Source organism: Haliaeetus albicilla, chromosome 11, assembly GCF_947461875.1.
Source record: "Haliaeetus albicilla chromosome 11, bHalAlb1.1, whole genome shotgun sequence".
NCBI classification, from domain to species: domain Eukaryota; kingdom Metazoa; phylum Chordata; class Aves; order Accipitriformes; family Accipitridae; genus Haliaeetus; species Haliaeetus albicilla.
In genome coordinates, this window is record NC_091493.1 from 7,646,359 (window position 1) to 7,669,910 (window position 23,552).

The window sequence follows — 23,552 nt, forward strand, 5'->3', positions numbered from 1 at the left end:
GTGATAATAATAACAACTCATTCATCAATAAGGAAAAACTAAACAAATAACCAAGCACTCTACAGCAATTTGAGGTGAAGCAACAGAGAAAGAAATCAGTGACCGTAACAATCTGCAAGCCATGGTTCAGAACAGTAACTTTATACCTCTTTGGAAATAAATCAGCTTTATTTGGAATAGCTCTTTTCTGCTAATCAAGTGAATTAATTAAATGGCTTTATCTTAGATCTTGAGTCTACTCACATCTCCTGATTTTTGGGTGCCTCCTTCTCTTCTTCATCTGCAAACAATCACAGGTGACAGTGTAAAAATAGAAACATCCTAAGAGATTTTTGAGATCCTGTGTTATTCTTGTGGGTATCTTTTTTCATTTCCATCCATCTGCTCATCTTTCTTTAGAACTGGATTAAGCAGCTGAATCTTTTGCTGCTTTCTTTTGGGAACAACCATATTTGACCAGGTCTTTCCCCTAGCAGGTTTCTCGCTGCTCCTGACTTGATGGTCTTTCAGTCTTTTCCTGGCTTTTGTGGCAGTGTCCTCTCTGACACTGATCACACTTCCAGTAACTTTCCTCTTACTTTACCCTATTTTGTTTTGTTGGTAGACTAAACTATTGCAGGTTTTAGGTTGGTTTTAGCAAGTTTTTCATTGGTCTTAGAATTTTATACTGTTTTTTCATTAAGCTTTATATACACTGGTTTGCTCTTGTCTAACCAGTTTTGTTTCAGTTTCAGTTGGTCTTCCCAGATGTTACCAGACTTTCAGAGCTCAAATCTAGATTTTTTTTTTTAATTTAAGTTTTGTAAACACATGTTTAGCATTTTTAATCAGTGTGATTATATAATAGGTTTAGCACAAGCTTAACCTAGAGGCTACCTTATAAAAAACTAACTGTGGCTGTATTTTTAAGATCTTGTACATATTCCTGGCTTTAGTCATTCCAGTAGCCAGAAGGCTTCTGGCTACATTTGTAAGCATTTAATCCACACATTTTGATAATTGTTTATACCCCAATTTGTTGTTAGCATCTGGTTTTATTTGAGGTGTCTAAATATCTGTCCAGGCTTCTGTCTGTCAGTCTCTTCAGGAGCTATTTCTGTTTTAATCCCTTTCTGAAAACTAGTGAACAATATTAAAATGATCTGCTCTTTTAATACATAGATACTCTATATATACCTGGAGTGGATTTAAGAATTTTCCTTAACATAGCCAAAAAGCTCTAGTTTTGTTTTTATTCCCAATTTATTTTAATCTCTGTCCTGTGCAGTATTGAGTCACGCTAAAAATATCTTCATTAGACTGCCATTGATCTACAACAGGGCATTTGGGCATGCTGTGTCTGAGTTCTGTGATAACTTTGCTTTAATTAAGTTAGTAAGTATATCAGAAATTTAAAAAAAAATTTTTTTAATTTTATTTTCATGTGTTCCTTTTCTAGGATTCTCAAATAATTGCATTGATTTATCTTACCACTTGTATTTAGATTTGCCTATTAATTTTAAACTCTGTTATCCTCTTGGAAATTTTTTTAAGATTCCAGACTCTGTGCTTAATACATATTTTGTGACTGACTGAAGTGCATTTTTGCAGAACTAACATTTAAGAACTTTTGAAGGCTTTTAAAATCAGATTTTTATATAAAACCTCATCTAATCTGTGTAACAGCTTTTTAATGGAATATTGGGTTAGAAGAAAAATTGGTTTGGCATCTCTCTGCTTGGTAGTTTAAAATCAACCAGACACACTGGCTAGCCACGCTCCTTCATTTTGTTTTCCAGCCTTGTAAACATTTCCACATTCCATCTGTGATGTCTAGTCCATGCATGAATAAAATATGAAGTAATTTAATATCACATATTATGTCAGGGGGTTGCTGTTTATTCTCAGACTTGAAATGAAACTTTTTTAGATCACATACTGAAACCCCTTGGGTTTTTGCCACTCATTCAAGGCCCTGCCTTTGAGGCCGTGGTGTACAAATATGTCTCATTCTCTGTACTGTGGAAAAAACATATTGTTTTTGTACTTTTATTTATATAATGACTGTATTCTTGGAAAGGACACGGAGGAGGAAAGAGGAGTTAGCTCTCATTTCTCTTCTTGTGTTTGGACACATGAAGATGGTATAGAGCCCATGGGCCATCCCAGGTATCAGCCTTGTGGGAGCTTGCATCCAACAAGCAGCTGTGGTTGAATCGCAGACAGGTAACTGGAAGTCTCTGTAGTCCTTTACCTCAATACTAGTAATATTTCAGCATGCCGGTTACAACTCAGGTGAAGGGATAAAGGCAATATCTTAATAGCTTTGTTTCCTTAACAGCTAAAACCTCTGTGCCGACATAGCAGGTTAGTATCACAAGGCCATTAGGCTTTACAAGCAGTATGTACTATGCATGTATGTTTGAAGCCATGCTGTTTGCTCTACGTTTGGCAGATTGCAAAGCTCTACTTGTGCAACCATGTACTTGTGCCAGGATGAAGAGTTCTGGGCCCATGTCTCAGTCTAGTGCAGGACAACTCTCTAAAATGTATTCTTACATCCTAGTCCGTGCTGTAGCATTTCCAGAAACATTCAATGTCTGTGAAAAGATATCGGTGTGACACAGTAGTGGTATAAACTCACCCTTGCACCTTGCTGTCTATGTGATCCCTAACTCCTCCCGTCCACACATGAAAAAAGATTATAACTGCACCTGAGCCATTATAGCTATTAGCATGCATTCCATGCGCAAAATTTTAAATAAATGGGTAGCATTTAGTTCTAACACTGACTTTTGTTTCTTGGTTTACATCACTTTAAATAATGAAAGAATGCAGTTAAAATTAGTGTTTGGCTAGTAATTACTAAACATGCCTTTTCTTAAATCAGAACATAGTGCCTCTGACAGTGAAAAATGGACACCAAAACAGCTTGTATCTATTATTTTAAACAGCCTGACAGTTAATATATATTCTATGTTTCTGTGTGAATGACATGTGAATATTAAAAAAAGATATTAAAACAAATAATTTTGTTTCTTTATCTGTAGTGCTTTCTTCTCAGGAAAAGTATACCATCACTCCAGATGATGACCTGTGTTTTGTCAATTAAATTGCTGCAGGTTTCCTTGCCAAAATAACTATTAGGCAAGCCTTCCTGAACATGTTTGTGCCTTGCATTTTCCCTTTTCTCCCTCCTTGATTACAATTCCCTGGCAGACACCAGATTGCTCAGCAGACTACTAGACATTAGAAAACCAAAATCAGATATATCAAACTATGATTCCACATTCCTTTATAGGAAAATCCCACATTTCTTTATATGAAAATGACAGGCTGTAGTAAACATGCAGGAGTTGGTTTTAGTTTTTCAAATATCCATTTTTTCCAGCTTTCATTCATATCCAGGCAGTTGTTCAATATGTTGCCAAAGAATATGTAAGTAAATAGTTTCAATAGTAACTTTCCATGAGGATAGTATCTTCAAAAATCTCCTTCTCTTCACTTTCCATTGTCATGTCAAAAAGAATTTGTAGGTATAGGTAAGTATATTTGCAAGTTCCTGCTGGACTGTTTGGTTTCATTTTAGTCAATGATCTGTACAAACTTCTTGGAAAATTAAGGGTGTGTGATACATGCAGGATACAATGGGAGTTGTGGTTTGTAGAGAGCAGAGTCTCTGGAGTCATCTTACAAGTCAGTTTTATTGTGTGCATATAACGAAAACCATCTGTGTGACTTGCTGTTAGCAATATTGTTTGGACAGCCCTAAATCAAATCCTGAATAGGCAAGATTACAGAAGGCAGGTTTATACTGGTATCCTTCAGGTTAAACCCACTGATGTCCAGTCTTTTCTCCTTCTTGGCATAAAAAGTATTAGCAAGAGGTAAGTTTGTGCTAGCTGTCCTTGTTTCACCAAGATCTATCTTCTGCAAACAGGCTTGTGTTTACAGAAACCAAAGTGAAAATAGCATGTGAACAACCTAAACCCACTGTGGTCAAAAGAGTTGTGCATTTGCATAACTGTACGGTATTTAAAGGAATGGCTAGCTTACTTTGGTACAGTTTACTACAAGCTTTTCCTTATGAGTTTGTCCACTTCAGGTATCTCTCAAGAAGTGGAAGTAGAAGGCTGTGATTCTAGTAGAAAACAAGTTTAACTGTCTTGTTACAGTTTTTGATAAATGGACACTGACATGGACTACGAAAGACCCAACGTTGAAACTATCAAGTGTGTGGTGGTTGGAGATAATGCAGTGGGAAAGACTCGTCTAATTTGTGCAAGAGCATGCAATACAACCTTGACTCAGTATCAGCTGCTGGCAACTCACGTACCAACTGTCTGGGCCATTGATCAGTACCGTGTCTGCCAAGAGGTAAGGACTGCGGGTGTACAAAATATGGAGCACATGCTGTGAGGTTGTACTATTATTTATTGGCAAGCCTTTCTTTGTCAGGATGCAGCAATGAGCTCACAAGTATTTTATGCATGGTCTCTACTGCAGCCGTGGTCCGATACGCATCTGCCTGAGTCTCTCATTCCAAAGTATTATTTTTTTAATCAAACCTACTCTTAGGAAGATGCATATTCTGCCTGTTTTATAAAATACAACATTTGCTGAAAACTATATGTGAGAGACTCTTGATCTAGTATGCTTTGGACCTCCTTAGGGGGCAAAATAGAAATGTACTTGTTTGATAGAGGGAAAGAGAATGTCTTGTGTGTTCTGTTCTAGGTCCTTGAACGCTCAAGAGATGTTGTGGATGAAGTGAGTGTGTCTCTCAGGCTGTGGGATACTTTTGGGGACCACCACAAAGACAGGCGCTTTGCTTATGGAAGGTAAATTGATCCAAGCAAAATTTTAAGTAATACTTGTAGTAAAATTTTAGGGCAGAAAAAATTTGCAAATCTTAATTTTGAAAAGCAAGGACTTAAAAACAATAAAGGGTATTCATTTTCCTGCCTACTGCAAAGAGGATTATCTGCTGCAAGGATTAAAAAGATATAAATATTTTAAAAGCAGCGTAGTTTTACTATGCTACATTTCCTTGAACAGTCTGCAAAGCTCTGTCAACAACTGCTGTCCTATTTTGAATTGTAAAGAACATTCCCCAAAATCAGATTGTATTTTTACAAAATTGAACATCAGCATTCCCCGTCTGTATAAGCAGAGTATGATATTATTGCCTAACAAGCAACTAACAAGAAGAGATGTTGGGAAACATCACTCAATTAAATATTTATTTTATTAAAGCCTGTGATGTTGAATGGGCAGCTAACCTTTTGAGAGCAGAGCTGATTTCATGAAAGGTGAGGTTCTTCTGTATTTTCTTAATTAAAGCTGAGGAAAGGAAAGGTTTCTCTTCTATAAATGTCAGGTATCTGCTAGTGAATTGATTAACCCTGGAAATTCTAAAAAAGAAAAAAAAATTAAAATGAATGTAAGCTAGATTTTTCCAGCATGTATAATATAACTTCAGCATAGTCTCAACAAAGACTGAAGCCAGTGATAGTCTTTCTGTTTTCTTTAATGGTAATTAGAGCTGGCCTTGTGGCAGTACAGGCAGCAGAACAACTGAGTAACAGGCATTTGAATACACATATAATGAGAACAGATTACCTGTACTGGGCAAATACTGAGCTGAAGATGGATTTTGAACAGATATTTTCATAACTGATATTTGAGCAAGATCTCGATCCTCACTGTCTTACTGTTTTCCTTCTCTCCATGCTACCTGATGAAACAAGTGACTTTGAAGGATGACAGTCTTTTCTAGTGTCTGCCTCTTAGAACCGCTGGAGAGGGTTCTGTTGGTGGAATCCACCAGTTAAATTTTCACACTGTAAAACTCCATATGCAGTTTGTAAAAACCTTCCTTTGTATACAGCACTGTGTTAGTTGTGTTTTCAGAGTCACGAATTACCCTGAATTTTGTGTTAGGAGCTAAAGCAGCAACACATCTGGGCTATACAACCTGTACCATTTGTAAAAAAGCTTTGTGAGTGAGGGTACTGACTTTAAGGTAATATTGACCTTAATATTTAGTGCTACTTGATTATGTGAACAGATACTGTTTTACCCTTTGGCAGCATATGGAGCCTACTTTGATAAATATGGATGTAACTTAACGTTTCCACAAACTGTTCCACTTTGATATGGCTGCCTGATATTCTGCAGCAGATCCTGTGTCACTGAGAAGATTACTAGAGATTAGGAGAACAAAATCAGGCATGTTCTGAACTCTGATCCCACATTTACTGACAGGACGGGAGAGGGGGGAAGCAACATACTTAGATTCTAATCCTGCAAACACCAAGAAGGACATGAATAACTTGACATCTCGTGGGATTAAGCATATGAACACAGCAATTCATTTGTGATGCTAGCAGAACTGAACCTGTGTAGAATCAGGCTTGCTATGTGCTGATTAACTTAAAAAGGCTGTTCTGGGAACCTGCTGTTCTGTTAGTGGTTATTCTGTAAGTCTGTTAATGCAGAAAGTAACTGGAAACTCAGAAGAAACTATTTTATACACAGAATTTCAGTTGTAAAATTTCCTAATTGTAAGCACTGATTAGGTACTTCATTGTTTTGAAAGGTATTAAAGTTTCATTTAAAACCAACTGGTTAGTATTTTATCTATTTTAGCATTTTAGAAAGAGATTTCCAATATTGAATGTTCACATCTATAGGAATTGATTTTAAATCACCTCTGTACATTGAACTATACTCTACTCATAGCTGAGTCAAATCTTGCAGTACAGCAAAAGACATAGTTTATGCCAAACTGCTCAAGGCTACACCTACAAGTGCCCCATGTTTCTGATTGTCTGAAGGATCATATAGTAATACAACCCTCTGATTCCCTTCAAAATTTTTTATGCGTATGCCTCTTGTGCAGGGGAAGGCTTATTTCAGCCAAACACTCAGCCAAGACCTCTAATTGTCCTAAATGTGGTGTAACAATAACTAGCAGGTCATTATTTCACCTGCTGCTCATTGGAAAAGATTGTTCCATACAGTTGTACAAAATGTTACATAAATAGATTATGCTATAGGTGACAGGGTGAACAGTTAATAGGACTTGCAGTAGAGATAAATCCTTCTTCATTCTTTATTTTTCACAGATAGAAACATCAAAGGAGAAGGACAAAAGGGATGTGTTTTGCACTATTTTTGTGTGACAGAAAGAGAGAAACATACTTGAATGCCACTGAGGATGGAATAGTTAATGTTTCTACTGCCATCCTTTAAAATGGGAGTATGGAGAATGAGATCCAGCTTGCATTCTATTGTGTGGTGTTTAGTTTAATAATCACAGTCCTCCGGGAGCTTTGGGAAACAGTTCCTGACAGCTTAAGGGAGGGAGGGGGATGTGGCTGGAGGGACTTATGGAAATATTTGTTGCAGTTTTATCGCATTACATGTTGGGGTTTTTTTTCCTTAAACTAGCACGTGTGCTTTAGTTTTGGAAGTATCCTGTTCAGTTCAGCTTAGGCACTATGTGATGCCAAACAGTCATTTGTTGATATTGTCCCACAGGGTTTCATTTGATGCAAAATCACTCCAAAATGTTGTAAAATGACAATGTCTTTGTTATGATTAGCATATTGATTTCCAGCTCCTAGTCACCTCTTTGTTTAATAACAATCTAGTCTCAGTGCTATTCTATTCTCTAAGTCTGCAAATAAGGTGGGGACTTCATATAAAAGTTGTTGTTATGTACCAGTTTCCCTGGGAGGCACAAAACTGCATGTGCAGAGACATGAAAACATCTTAATTTACATTTCAACTTGTCAGGATTCACTATCCTCTATCCTCCTGTCCAATCTGGTTTTCAATGAGAGTGTCAACATATGATTGTGTTCAAACTAATTCTAAAAGCAAAATGGGGAAAAGACTGGCCTGCTTTTTTTTTTTTTTTGCATACTTTTCTTTTTATTTTTTTCAGGTAAACATGTTTGGCTACAATTTGATTAATATCCTATGTATCCTGGTTTTTTATACACGCAGCTCTAGTATGTGCAAACATGAGCACAAATCTGCAAAGAGTTAATTCAGTCCCAATCAAATATTTATTCTCAATACCATGGTTGTGGTTTGTCAGCTAATTCAGCCAGGATAATTTATTTGCTTGCAACTTAAATATGAGCTGTAGACCAAACAAAATCTGTTCATACAGCATGGACAGAAAACAGCTTTTTCCTTGTGACTTACGAATGTGAATGAGTCTTGCTGTGAGACTGCTGACAGAGCCTCTTAAAATGTTTAGAATATTTCCTCTGTTGTGAATGGATTTCATAAGCCTTGTGGGTGTTTCATGTACACAGAGGAACACATGCATTTGTCTTTTTCTGTGTGATTACAATTCCCTTAACCAGTTACTTCAGTGTAATCGAATCCATAGAAATATACCTTCTGAACACTGCTGAAGAGTCCGTGAGAAAAGGGGTTTATCACTGATATTTGAAGAATTCCACCGATCTTTTTAGGGTTGTTTTGGTTTCAGTTTCTTTTTCGTAAAGGACAGTGATGATGATATTTCTATAAAAACAAAACCCAGGTAGCTTTGATGTAAAATGGTATTTGCATTCAGCAAATTCAGTGAGATTAGGGCAAGGTGGGTGTCGTCACAGTTACTCAGTTTGCCTTTAGTTAGGTCGGTGCCCTCTGTCACTCACCACCTGTGCCTAAGCTGAGAGTGGGCCAGCAGCTCCTCTGCTTTCTTCAGGAAGGTCCAAGGTTTCAGAAGTGCTTTGAATGAAAGCCCACACTTTCCCCTGAAGTCTTGCTATCCTTGTTTTTATGTCACGATAATTCTCCACCTTCCACGGGCCTTATGACCCATCTACTGGCGTGGGTTGGAGAGCATCATCAGAGATGTGTCTTCACAGCAGTAGCACTTAACAGACACAAGAAAGTCTTTTGCTTTGTTAGCAAAGGGTCAGCTGATGGGGAATCCAGTTGTTTTCAGTTGTCTCTCAGCTTGGTTGCTTCCTTTTGCTATGTTTTGCTGCCACAAAAAGTGATATGCAGTATCTTCGAATCATCTTCAAATACCAAAATTTGTGAGCCTCCCCATCTACTTTACAGTGGTTTATAAGCTGTTCAGGTTCTTCATCAAGCAATCCTGAAGAACTCCTGTAAAAAGACTTTTTTTTATATATTTATTATGATTTTTTTTTCTCTTTTGTGTTTGGCTCGGATCAGCCCCAAGAAAGACTAGAATAAGCAGGGAGGTTCACAGAGAGATAGCTTTCTCAAGTAATTTTATTCTGATACGGTGTGTATATGCACTGTAGTGTTTTCTTCTTTCGTTATCTACATTAACATTTGAGGCTTTTTACTCAGTCAATGAGAAAGTATATGCTTTATGTACCTAAACCTGTGAATTTAATGTAGATGTACTGCTTTTCATCTCTACATCCCACCATGGCTCCATATTGTGAGTAGAAAGAGGTTGCTATGGAATTGCTATTGGGAATCCTTCTTTCTCTAAAAAGGCAAGTGCTAAATGTCTGTTGGTGGGATCTGAGGCTCAACTTGATGTGTGTGTAATCTATCCATAATAGAGAGACACCTGTAATGCTCTAAGCCTTCCTGGACTGGAGTGAAAAATTATTTATCAAGTGTTATCTGTGGTATTACATAATTTTTCATTTTTCCTTGCTTTCCTAAGTCAGTGGCTGAGTGCCTGGGTGGGAAGAGGGCATTTGGGCTCTATCCTAAGAGGTTGCAAGACAACATCAAAATCTTTTGGAAATACTAAACCTGGCAAGTGACTTTCCATGAAAATCTTGATCTTAGTGAATTATTTCTTTGTGAATAGGTGCTAGGTGGATTTCTTGAGCTGTTTTCTACTCCAAGGGTCTCAGAATCTCAGTCTGGACTCCCTCATACATATGTCAGAATATGGAAACCACTCTGCACAACCAGATATAACTGTTTTAAACTGAGTTCTTATCAATAACTTTGTGACATCAACTTGTCAGTTAAAATTTCTTGACAGTTGTTTTTTAAATAGAATAGAGGAGGAGGCTGGTTTTGGTGATAGCCCAAAGAAAGCAAAAAATATGAAAGTCCATATTTTCTCCCCAGAGAAAAAGATGCATCTAGCATCTGTTAGTGTTCAGTTTTCATGTCTTCTGTGACTTCAGAAGTCACTGTCATACTGGATGCAAACCAAACCTTATCATTCTTCCATCTTCTCTGGATTTTTACCTCCCTCATCTCTCTGGCTTCCTATTTGTGTTCTTCAACAGTACTCACAAGGAATCATGCTTTTACTGAATTTTGGAACCTAGCTTTGGATCTTCCTTTTTCTTTTTTTTTTCTTTTCCATCCTTACATCCCTCCCCTACCTTGAAATAATTTTTTTCTTCTAAACATGTTGCTTCAAATGATGTTTTAACTAAATCTCTTCTTAGTCCTTTTAAACTCAATATGTTTTTCTGCTTGATCATTGGTTCCTGAGTTTTTTTAGAGGATAGGGCCAGGAGTAAAGAAAGGGTTAATTTCTTATTTTGTTTATTCTTCTGCAGTATCTTTGATGAAAGTTAGTTGGTTCTCTGTAGAGAGATAGCATATAGTTCTCATCAGTAAGCTGCCTCCTTACAATAACAGAAAATAAGCTCAAAATTACCTTTCCCTACGTTTCTGGCTTCTCCATTGTTTTGTGAATTTATTTCTCATTATTTTATTTTCTGACTGCTGTCTAGAGACAGCAGGCAGCTGATATGTCTTACAAAAGCATTTTTAGCTATATTCTTATCAGTTCCTTTTTATGATATTGCGAATTTTGGTGTTTGCCCTGGGTTGATTAAATGTGTTCCAGCTAGCCCTGTACCTTCTCTTGCTCTTTCATTTTCTTTCATCCTTCTCCATTTTTTGGTGTTCAGGCTTTGTGTCTTACTTTTATAAACCCCAACTTTGCACATGATACACAGAATATTTCAGTATTTCAGCCTCAATTAACTATCTCTAGAATTCTATTTATCACAGAATTTTTGTTCCTGCATTAGAAATGCAGTAATCAAGCTCTCTGCTCCAGCGAAGGAGAAAAGGCATGTATTGGTATGTTACAGGGGATGTGAATACTGCAAACATACCTCACTCCAAAGAGAGTTTTACTGAGTCTACTGGCAAAATTTGGCCCAGAATCATTCTATGGTACCTTGCAGGCAGCCTGTTTTAACTGCAAAGTTCTATTTAGCACTAAGATGGAATTTTTCACATGTAAATGCTGAACCGGAATTATGGGTGAATTTACTTCTTAGAGCCAGCAATAAAATGAACCAAATTCCAGGACTGTGTAAGAAGTCCTTTAAATTAAAAAGAAAATTGTTTTCCTCTTGTTACATTGTTCCACACAACACTGCCATTCTCTTTAGCACTATTGCTGGTCAGGCATTTGTAGAGTAAGAGTAGCTCTTACATGTTTCTGCAATGGAAAATTAGATATTTTAATCATTCTTTGTGATATCAAAACATTTTTTGTCATTCTCTGTAAATGCGCCACTGTTTTCCCATAAGTACCTCAAAGGAAATAGAAGACATTTTAAAATGCTTAACTTTTAATAATGATGTATTGTTTGTAAGGAACATATGGGAAAATTCTTTGCACTTTTGAAGCACAGTCTTGAAATATGCAATTTTCTTAAAGGTAGCTTTATCTTTTTTTAATTACTGTTGTTTCCTACTAAAAATGACGTTACAGAAATTTTAGAAATAGATCTGCATGTTACTCACCACAAAATCTGAATATATTTCAGGGCATTTTGACAGTTTCGCACATTACACCAGTGCTTAAGAAGCTTCACTGCTGTCGGTAAAGTATAGAACTAATTGATTCTCCTGCTCACATCCAGGGCACTGCATGGTCTTGCCCTGCCTTACCTGGATATCTTCAGTTCTTCACATGCCAGGCACCCCCTGCATTTTAGTTTTCCTAGCCTCATCTGTTTTGAGTGTGTGCACGTAAGTCCTGTGTCTTCAGGTCATTTTGTTATGCTCACCAGTCACTTAATGAATTTCTTCTCATTTCATGTGATGGCTGCAACTGCGTTTACTAAAAACTGAGTCCACTTAAAACATTATCAGCCTTGCTTATCTGCACAGTTTTTTTTTCAGCTCAGTGAGATGCATGCATGAAAAATATTGTATAACTGAGTGAATTTCTCTCTTCAAAATGTATCTGAATTGACATTGAGATGTAGCAGGGTTTTGTTCAGCCATAAATGAGATTCTTAACTGAATTCTTAGATGGCCTTCTACTGCCTGAGCCTCCTGTGTTTGGGAACTTGGGAGCTGGTATTTGCACTCAGGCTGCTGCCCTGCACAGTCTTTCCTTTCAGATGGTTGAAGGACTATGCAGGTGGACACTAGAGATAGCTCTTGTCAAATTCTGGTCTCAAGTGGGGATAAGTTCAGCTGTGACGCAGATCTCTGAGGAATCTTGGGAAAATTATGGGAAGTGTGTAGGGAAAAATATGAGGGCAGAAGGAGTAAAAGCAAAACAACTTTTTACTGGTAAATAAATGTCTAAGGATTAGCTGTTCATGTAAAGTCAAGATAGTCTAACAATTTGGATGAATTTCTACCAAATTGTTTGCTCTGTAAAATTCTAATAGACTCCCTTACTTCAACCTTGCTTCTCAGAGAAAGCTGATATCTAAAAACAGGGAAAAATAAAGACTATAATAGGAGAAATCCACTGGGGTTCCCCCCCGCTCCCCCAAGTCTATTCTTAAAGTTTGATTTGATTAAATATGTGCAACAGACTTCTTGTCAACCAAACTATAATTTGTCTATCCTTAAACTGATTCTGTCAGATTTAACTCTTGGGTCTCATTCAAGCTCTCTGAAACAAAATATGTACTTTTGACTTAGCCTCTAGAAAGATGAGAAGATAGCATGGCACTACAGTTCAGTCTTCCTCCTTTTCCTCTTTCCCACTCCCTGCATTTATTTCCAGGTCAGAGAGATCTCCTTTTCACATTCTGTATTCCTCACAGCTTTATTTCTCCCCCTCTCCAAACCCAACAGTATTATTCCATGACTGTATGGCAAATGATATCCCTTACACATGACCAGCAATTCTTGTGTGCAGCAGTTTTTCCCAGTAACTTGTAAATTATAAACTAGAGGGAACAACTTCTTCCTAGGTAATGCAGTGTGTACATTTCAGAAGGCAGCCTGTTTCTTTAATGAGATATAAACCCATGTTAGCGTATCTGCAGCCAGCTCTACAGTTTATAACTCTAGATTCAGACTATGAAACATTAAACTTTTAAACACCCTTGCCATGGAATATATGAGATATCATTTAATATTGCTGTCTCCTTGAAGTTCTGTCTAAAATAAGAGTATTAGGGAAGATGGAAAATATGTAGCAGTTTCGCACTGAGAGATGGATCAGCAGTGTGGTGTGTAGGTACATCTGCAGTGCAGCTCATTACACCAGTTCTGGAACACACATAGCATGTAAGCAGATGAGTCAAAATCTCAGTCCCAAACCAATGCAGTGCTCTGTTACACAAAACAGCTCAGTTAGAAAACTTTAACTTCTCTGCTGTTTCTAAGAGCTCCTCCATCAGAAAGGCTTGTTACATAGCTAATATACTGCTTTTTCTCCCACACCTCATGAGTTTCTTATTGCAGCAACTGCAGAGTAACTTCCAGATGGTTACAGTGGTTACCTGTAGCTTGACTACAACTGAAGCCTGAGGTTGATAATTTAAAGTTGTCTTGTCTTTGTCAGTGCTATACTGCTTGCTTTTCAGCAGCGACTTGGACTACTCTCTGTACATCTGATACAGTTCATAACTCACACACTAGGAGCTCACAGGGTGGCAGCATACCACGTGCTGATTCCTGCCAGAGATTTGGTTGTCTAGAGGGTTTCCTTTCATTCTCTGAAGTCTAAAAATGGTTAGTTGCTTCCATCAAAAGTTCTACTTATCCAAGTTTGGGAAAATATCACTGAATGCATTGAGGTAATACCTACATTAGGTAGATGGGTTGCTTCTCAAAATGGTGGTAAGTTTTCTTCTTTGCCCACAAGAGCCTCCTATAGGAAGTCCATAGCTGTGTTTAGACCAAGCTGCGCTGACTTCAGATGTGTATGTTTTGCATTAAGAATTACTTCTGCGACTCCAAGGGGAGCATTTGAAGTGCTCTTAGGCTGCTCTTACGCTATAATGTGAGACTCCAGTGCAGGAGTCTGGTCAGCCAGGAGGTGACAAACATATGAGTGGTGGTTGACTTGCCTACAGCTGAGAGAATCTGTTCCCCTTTGCCACCTGCCAAGTCCCACACATTTATGTTGTGTTCTCCCCTGGTTGGAGCCCCAGCGAGTAGAAAGAAACGTGTTTTCTTACAGTGGTGATGCAGAGTGTTTCACTGGTGGTTGATCACACGCTAGGGCAAGTCACAGAATTTATGAGTTTTGATGATACTTAAGTATGTTCAGATGTTTCAAATAAGAGTAGATGATTCACAATTTCTTCTGATAAACCTATGAAAAGCAGAATGTAAGAATAAATCAGTTCTGCATTTCCAGCATGTACCACTGAATCTACAAGACAATGTGTTGGATATCCAAGCTACCATTTCTCTTTGCTGAGTTATTTGTAATACTTACCTTTGTTTCTTGTGATACTTCAATATCAAACATCAGTATATGCAGTAAGTGTAATCATACACTTTTGCTGCATTTAACAAAGGTGGATGCACAGTGCTTTATTTATTGTCCATCTCAATTGGGTGGTGCTCTAGGAGGAATGCGATTGAGAAATTCAAGTCTATGGAAATGTTTCTTGAATCATTCCTGAATTTTAACGGGAAATGGTTATGACATTTCTTTTTAGAAAAAAGCTGCTTGTATTTGTGAATATATTGCTGCAGAGAGAAAGAAGAAAGCAGGAGTAAACCTGATTCATCCTTTTTTGTTCTCCAAGTAACCAAACTGCACAAAAAAGGCAATAGATCAGATCTTTTTTTTTAATCCTATCCTTTTATGTTCCCTGACGATATTAAAATAACATTGGTAAATTTTTAATGTTTGGGAAATATTAATGCATTATTTTAACCTGACAGGTTCTGGCTTTTATGAACAAATGTCAAACCAAACTTTATGCTGAGGCATTAGCAAGTTGTAAATGTGCTTTGACATTAAAAGGAATTGTAGGTATTTTAATTAAAGTTTCCAAAGGACAGTTTTCCCCAAACGTTCACAGTCCTATGTATGTAGACAGTTAATCTTCCTCGTATATTCCTGTGTCCAGCTTGTACTAATAGTGCAAATCATGCTTATGACTTGAATGAAAACTTAATTTATTATGATTATGTGGATGTATTCTGTGAGCCAGCAGACCCAGCTGTGGTGCTGGTTTGGTGTGTGAACTCTGTCACTACCCAGTGATTTCTCATCCATCCTGTTTATGGCACAGGGCCATTTATTTCTCCCTGTTCAGTACAGAACTCCCAGCATATTCATTTTATGGGGAAGTCCAGGTTTTAACACAGGATAAATAGTATGCAAATCATGATTTTTTACCTCTTTATTCTGTTTTTCACTTTATTCAGAAGCCAGTAAGATGGAAATGTCCTGTTAGTGCAATGCTATGTGTGTTGTGAGTTATGGGTAAAAAAACCAGCTTTCCCCAGCTCAGTTTTATGGTTGCCCAGGGAAGGTCAGAGGTGATGAGTTGCTCAAGAACCACATGCAGCTCTGTGGCAAAAACGTGAGACTCCCTTGGCAAGGGCTGTAACACATGCAGGGCTGTGCTGGGGCCAGTCTGCTGGATAGTCTGGGCCTGTCCTGTCCAAGGAAACAGATCATCACTGGCTCTTCTCAGGAGCCCAGATCTGTGGCCAGCCCAGCATCAGTCAGCTGCAGCACCACAGGGGAGCTGCTGTCATCTCCTGCCTATGAACTCCTGCTGGAGCTCTGTTTCCTTTTGGTTTTCTGAGAGATGTGATGAGTGTCTTGTGGTTTGTAGAGTCAGGAGGATTGGATACTCCTGAGTGCAATTACCTGGCTTAGGTATTAATTTCTGAAGGACGCAAGAGAGTCTGTCTCACTAAGATGCTTAGCTGTAGTTAGGACCAGCCAGACAGCCAAGGATTGCCGCTCTGGCAGTCCTGATGATCTTGAATTAAACAACAATTGACCAGATTAGAATATGTGTAACACAGTTTTTTTGTTTGTTTTTTTTTATCTTAGCTGTACGTTAAGCTCTCCTTTTGGGAAGCTAAGCAAATGTCTGCTGGGGCTTACGTTTTACTGTTACGTGACCTTGAAAAGAGCAAGTTTGAGTTTAAAGGGTGTTTGCCTCAGTTGTGTAGAAGACCAGTGTATTAGCTGCTTACCACTTCACTACTTAGTAGGTAACTTTTCAGTTTGAAAAGGCCTTGTTTCTATATATGACAGATGTGTTGCAGTTTATATAAGATACAAACTTGGAGCAGGAGCATTTCTCTTGCATTAAATTTATGCTCACAGCAGTACCCGTATTGTATGCAGCTATCTTTAGAAACAGTCTTGCTGGATATATCTGTGCCTTCAGTGAAATGTAGAACGCAGCAGTACTGAGGAGGTATTTCATTATTTAAAAGGTGAATGTTAAGATTCACTGCTGCTGCTCTATAGACTACACAAACTGCAGACACCACACATTTGTGCTAAATTAAAGAATAATAGAAGTGAGACAGACATGGTATTGCTGAGCTTATCCTGCTGACAATTCTGTAGCAATAAGTTGCCTCCTCAAAATGTCCCTTCCCCTCAATTTTTCTTAAGAGTTTCAATTCAACTTTTTTTCGTCTTTTCTTTTTTTCCCATGAGAGACCCAAGAGCTTGAGAACTGCTTTGTAACATCCCATCCCAGTTTAAAAATAATGAAATTGCCCCAAGTGAGGAATGCCCTGAGACAAGTATTTAAGCATTCCTCTGCCTTAGGGTGCTAGCACTGACAAGAGTTAGGTGGTGGTTTAGTGGATGAAGTGTCAACCTTAATCCTCATATTTAGAATTTATAAAGCAAGTTTATTTAGTGAAGTACTTCTTGTTTTCTTAAAACCTTTAAAAGCCTGCAAATATTGTTATGCTTACTCTGATTTCAGCCACTGTTCTATTTTACACTTTACTGACCTTATTTTCATGGTAATGTTTATTTTTGCTTATATTGAGAAGTGGTCATTCTGCAGTAGTTTACCCTTCTAACGGGTTATCTATTAAAGATGTTAGAGAATTGCTGTGCCAAGTGCATTGCAAAGGAAACCACCTCAGTATCTAAAATGGTGCAGTAAAGGTATTTCTCCATGACAAGTTCAGAAGTGATCTGTGTCTGCCTGTGTAGCTGTTCTGAAGTTTTGCATAACTCCTCTCTAATTCCTAAGCGCCAATGATCTTTGAATTGCAATTTAGGTGTCCAGTCAGCAGAATTATTTCTTGAGCAATGACAGCCTGTGAATAACTGTAGTGTAAAAGTAGAGAATGGCGAGCCCTACCTCTCTTCTTAGCGCTCTGTTCATACGTGCAGGAATAATTTCTCAGCATAGAGGGGCAGTGCTTCCTAGGTATGTGGCTTTGTGCTCCCATGCTTTTGTGATGAAATGTGTAGCTTCTATCAAACCTCTTGCACGAACAACATATATTCTGACATCTGGGCGTCAGCATGTTTTTCAAAGTGTAGAGTGGAGTAGCTTTAAGCTGGAGTGATGAAAATAGGTGAAGCTGCAGCAGAAAGCATGTTGGGTTAATTGGATATTTTCTTCTTGCCTTTCTAGGTCTGATGTAGTTGTTCTGTGCTTTTCAATTGCTAATCCTAATTCCCTGAATCATGTGAAAACGATGTGGTATCAAGAAATCAAGCACTTCTGTCCTCGCACACCTGTCATTCTGGTGGGCTGCCAGCTAGATCTCCGCTATGCTGATCTTGAGGCTGTTAACAGAGCCAGGCGGCCTTTGGCAAGGTAAAGTTTAAAAATAAGAATTAAAAAAAATCACCTTCGTAATCAAGTACAGTACTTCTAAAAGAGAGGTTACAGAGCCTAGTTTCTTTTTTTTTTTGTAAAATGAGAATATATGTGCTTTCTTTTTAATTCTGTTGTCTGAGTTTGTTAGTTCTTTAACACATGCAGTTATTATGTGTTTCCCACAATATTTTTGCACATTGGACACCTAAACTTGTTTGGGTGCCTGAACGCTACGATAATAATGATTACTGGAGGTTTTCATATATGTCTTTCTTCATCTGAACATGTGTATCATGTCCTACCCTGTCACTACTGTCTGGTACTATTTTAAACTGACAGATTCTACTCAAGTTTTCTTAATTCTCAATGATTATTTTTATGTAAATGTAATCCTATATCATGGCAGAAAATAAAGTGGTTGCAAATTAAATTTTTTAAAGTTCTGAGATACAAGTGAGTTTGGGGTCATTCTGGAGAAGCTTTGTTTTTCCCAGATTCAAAAGATAAGCATTCACATGTTTGGGCAAAACAGTCCCACAATTACCTGTTCACTTCTAATTTCCTCCTTTTATGTGAATTTGAATGAGACCAGATTCATGGAAATAATATCCATGGTCGTGTAATTAAAGAGTCTATTGTAAAAAATTTCCATAAAGGGATTGAATTAATATACCATGGGCTCTTAGAAAACTTTGCATTGCATTGCATTCAAATTCTTAACTCAGCAATATGATTTTCATAGGTTGGTTTGTTTATTAAATATTTCTTCACTGTGTGGGTGGGGTTGGCTTTTTGATTGACTCTTTAAAAGGAAATGTTTTTTCAAAACTCAAAATTCTTCTGCCCTAATCCTCGTTTCTGATTTCACCATTATTAAAGTTTAAATCAGTACTCTGCATGTCTAGCACAGACTTCTGCCACCTGAACTGATTATTAGCTGGTGACTAAACCAAGCTGTTGTCTGGAGTGTGTTAAATCTGTGCCAGCTTGTGTCTGCCCAATATGATGTGCTCAGAGAATGCACTGTTGGGTCATGTCTTCTGGTGAGATGATTTTTTGTTGGGAAAATGGATCATAGCCCAGACTTTTTTCTGGTTTGTTTACCCTATGTCATGTACTAGAGCTGCTCTGGAAATTCATGAGTTCCCACATAATGCTTCTACAGCCAAAACAGGCCTAACTCTTGAAGTCTGTGTTCAGTTACACTTTTGTCGTAGGCTACTATGATTTTCTTGAAAAAGCATAAGCTTAAGAAATACCTCTCATTTCATACTTAGCTATATTTGTGTCATTTCTATGTCACGAGAATTTCCATTTGAGTTTAAATGATGATACTGACAGAATACCTGAGTAGAAAGAGATGTTAGTAGGTTTTTTTTAAATAATGAATATTCTCAAGCATCCTATCAACTTTTTTTACTGTAAATTTCCCTTTAACAGAGAGAAGGCTTGCTCCATTTTGTGCAAATGATTTCTACATATTTTTAATAAAATTGCAAAGACATCACCAAACTTAAACAAAATTACAAGTATGTGCTATTCTAAAACTCTCTGGAGTCATGGTTGTAGATTTCCAAAGGTCTTTGTGGGCTTAATTTTATATTTTATTTCATTTGAATGTTAGTTATCTCAGAATTGGTGCTGAGACATTTTTTTAAATTCCATGCTTTCTGGAGTAATTTTGTGATGATTGTTGTGTGTGAGAAGGTTTATTTTTTGTTTAACCCTAGGCCGATAAAAAGAGGAGACATTTTGCCACCAGAAAGAGGCAGAGAGGTTGCCAAGGAACTTGGGATACCGTACTATGAAACCAGTGTATTTGACCAGTTTGGGATTAAAGATGTCTTTGACAATGCAATTAGAGCTGCTCTGATCTCCAGAAGACACCTGCAGTTCTGGAAATCTCATTTGAAGAAGGTCCAAAAACCTTTGCTTCAGGCTCCATTCCTACCTCCAAAAGCCCCTCCTCCAGTTATCAAAATTCCTGAGTGTCCGGTACCGAGTATGAATGAAGCTGGATATTTATTGGACAGCCCACTGTGTGCAGATGTTATGTTTGTCCTCCAGGAGCAGGACTACATTTTTGCTCACAAGATTTACCTAGCTACCTCCTCTTCAAAGTTTTATGACCTTTTCTTAATGGAATGTGAGGAAAGTCCAGACTTGGATGAAACACAGTGTAATAAAGAAAATACAAATAAGGATGTTCTGACAAGTCGCCTTGAGACAAATGGTGACAGTGATGAGACATCCTTGAAATCTGATGGTGTTAAAATTCCCCCACCAGAAAGTACTGGCTCTTTAAACATGCTAGAACCCGAACCTGGTGAAATAAATTCTACAGCAAGATCTCTGTTGTCCTGGGGTAAGGGGTTTGTTAGTGTGCATAAGGAAATGCAAGTGAATCCTGTCTCAAATAGGACATGTCCTGTAACTGTGGTAAAAATGGATTCATCTGTGCAGGCCGGACCTTTTAAAACTGTTTTGCAGTTTTTATACACAGGGCAACTGGATGAAAATGAAAAAGATCTCACAAGACTGGCTCAGATTGCTGAAATTTTGGAAGTATTTGATTTGCGAATGATGGTGGAAAATATTATGAATAAAGAAGCCTTCATGAATCAAGAGATTACTAAAGCATTTCATGTCAGAAAAGCTAATCGGATAAGAGAGTGCCTTTGCAAAGGGACATTTTCTGGTAAGTAAATACATGCTTTAACAGGAAAAGCACTAATTCTTTTCTCATTCATGTTACTGTCACTTCACAGACTTCAAAAACTGTGATAGCTTGCATTGTTCTGAGAGGAGGGATGAGCCCAAAATTATAGTGTTACTCAGGCCAACTCTTCCAACCTAGGATTCTGCAGTTAAATTTCTCAAAATCTAGACACAAGCTTTTAAATAAATGACCCAGTTTTCCAGTGTTGAACATCCAATATCCCCCTTTTGAGTGAGGCTTTTTCATTTAACTATATAAAACACTAGAATTGTCTTCAGGGTGGGGGTCATGGGAAAGTGAAAGAAGTCCTTGGTTAACAATGTGCAGGTGAAACATACATTCTTGAGAACACAGTTTCACTTTAAAAGCAGACTTGCAGTGTGCCTGTTTCTTTGTTCCCATGGCAGATGTGACATTTAAACTGGATGACGGAACCATAAATGCCCACAAGCCGCTGCTGATCTGTAGCTGTGAATGGATGTCTGCTATGTTTGGAGGATCATTTATCGAAAGCTCGAACAGTGAGGTATTTGTCCATTTTGCTTACAATGTCTGATGAGAGTGATGGAAACATCATTCTGTATCTATTTGAAAGGTTGCAATAATCCCTGGAATGATTCTTTATTTTTCCCTGGCAGACTTGGGATGCTTTTCTTCTCAAGGCATTAAATTAGGATGCCTAAGAGGATAACATATTTTCTGCAAGACATGAGACTTCCTGCAATGTTGGAGCATGTGTTTAAACCTGAAATCCTTTAAAATATCAAATATGGGGGGGAGGGGAAATTAAGTATGAATTTGTGAATTTCTTTAAAATAAGTTTTAAAGTTGTGTGAATATATATTTATACAATCAGAAGCATTACAAAGAACACTTGGGGCAGGGGCATTGATGAAGGATTTAAAGGGAAAAAAGGGTTAAAGAACATGGAGTGTTAAACTAGAAAAGGAGTGTTAAACTAAGCTCAGAATCTCTAGTGCATCAGCTTGTCCTCTTGAGTAAAGCAGGTATGAAGTACAGTATAAAAGATCTCAATGCTTTGAATTAAGATTTTGCAGCAGAATCTTTGTATTTTCAGGTGCCTTCATGGTCTGTTTTTCAAATTCTAAACACTCTGCTAATATTTTTTTCTTGTGTCTTATCCATACCCAGGTTTTGACTTTTGTTTTGATTTTTTTTGTTCCTTTCCATACTTACGGGTCTTGCTCATCTGAAGAGTTCAAGTTTTTTGTGTTTAATATTCTGGAAGACTGTGTGCTACTTAGATTTTTCTTGCTTCTTCTAATATAGCTGTAAACATAATTCCTTTCCCAGAGGCATGCTCAACAAGCGGTTCATTAAAAATACATAGTTTGATTCTAGTAAGCAACATTTGGCAATGAAGAATACACATTTATTTTCTACCAGCCTGTTTTTAATGATTAACTTAACAGTCTTAGCTTATCTTTCCAATTTAAAATATTTAGCTTCCATTTTGTAGAGTTTAAAGCATTCAGTAATGCTTTTGGAAGTTTTAAAATATAAGTAGATATTAATTTAATGGTTTCCTTTGACTGGTTTACAAAAAAATAAAACCATCTACTTTTTACATACTACTTTTTCTGTATTCGGGGCAGATTTTATAAACTTATTCACTGAATTTACTTTCTCTGCACTAACAAAAATATATTAATAATGAATGAGTTTCACAACTAGCTCCTCTGACTTGGAGAACTGAGCCGCTTCCCAGAGTGGCTGATATGCATAAGAGGATCATGCTTTAACAATAACAGATCTGGGTTTGAATCCCACCCATCCAGGCATAGCTAAAAGAAAAATTCACAAGCCCCCGAAGGTTAACAACCAGCTCTGTGACAATGATTAACCCCCTTCTAGCGGGAAGTACGTGCTGACTGCTTCCAAGCAGTCAGATTAAGTTGCACATACATTTAATTCCCCATCATAATTTTATTATTATTTTTCTGCTCTGCCATTCTTTTTACTGCAAGTTCTTCAGAATATCACAGTGCATTCTTCAGTGCCAGCATCTCTTTCTTGAGTTATGAAGACGTACGTTACAAACTGCTGATTAATGGGATCAACTAGCTTGCATATTGGAAGCAGACTTACCTGCCGCAACCCGGAGCCCCGCAAGAATCAGTTTTACCCTGTTCTTTGAAGGAATGGTCGTGTGTGCAAACTGTAATTGAGATGCTACAATGATAGGTTACAGTGAGGCTTTCTAACTCTCCTTCCTCTTCTTTTAGGCTTCCCTGCAGTTAAATGGAGTTAGAGTTGTTCGGACAAGAAATTAGATAGCTTTTGTCCTAGATGGTTTTTGTCCTAGTCTTGGTAGTTTCATTACATGGTGGTTACACTAATTACACATGTGTGGCAGAAATGGTTTACATTTTCTTTGCCTCCTTTCATCCGTTCTCAGTTTCTTCCCAACCATCATGTATTTGGATAGTTTGGTTATTTATAAACAGGCTGAGAGGGGTGGGGTTTCTGTTATCCTTTGGTTTCTGTTATTCTCAGAATCCCCAGAATATCTCTTGTCAGGAGCAGATAGATGACATTCCTCAAGAAGTCTACCAAGGGAGATTTGTCATGGGAAGTGCTCAGTGGCTTTTCTGTATCCGACATAGCTGTCCATTTGCAGGCTAGAAAGCATTGAACAGATTCACTGTTTGATGTGGATCCAATTCCAGCAATTTGGTACCAAGTTGTTTGTATGTAAGCTGGCAAAGGATCTGACTCTGGAGGTATGCTTACCTGTTGGCAGCTTCTTGAACTTCAATGGGAAATTTCTTTTTTGAAAAATATTTTCCCTGCATTTCTAAAATGACTTGAAGAGAAAAAGAGACAGTCCAGCAAAGTGACAGCAGTGAAAT

At 37.7% G+C, this 23,552-nt stretch overlaps 1 protein-coding gene across 6 annotated transcripts in view; it reads left to right on the forward strand.

Moving 5' to 3' along the window:
* The window catches only part of RHOBTB1 (Rho related BTB domain containing 1), a 56,744-nt gene that overhangs the window by 25,214 nt on the left and 7,978 nt on the right, over positions 1–23,552 (forward strand). For 5 of the 6 annotated variants that reach the window (XM_069795994.1, XM_069795990.1, XM_069795991.1 and 2 more), the window contains 5 exons: positions 4,155–4,356; positions 4,717–4,820; positions 17,772–17,957; positions 19,691–20,658; positions 21,087–21,205. In XM_069795994.1, the coding sequence (XP_069652095.1) occupies positions 4,165–4,356; positions 4,717–4,820; positions 17,772–17,957; positions 19,691–20,658; positions 21,087–21,205 (1,569 nt within the window). In that variant the 5' untranslated portion in view covers positions 4,155–4,164. Of the gene's footprint in view, positions 1–4,154; positions 4,357–4,716; positions 4,821–11,753; positions 11,810–17,771; positions 17,958–19,690; positions 20,659–21,086; positions 21,206–23,552 lie in introns of those variants that run through there. The other variant, XM_069795995.1, reaches the window with a different exon arrangement.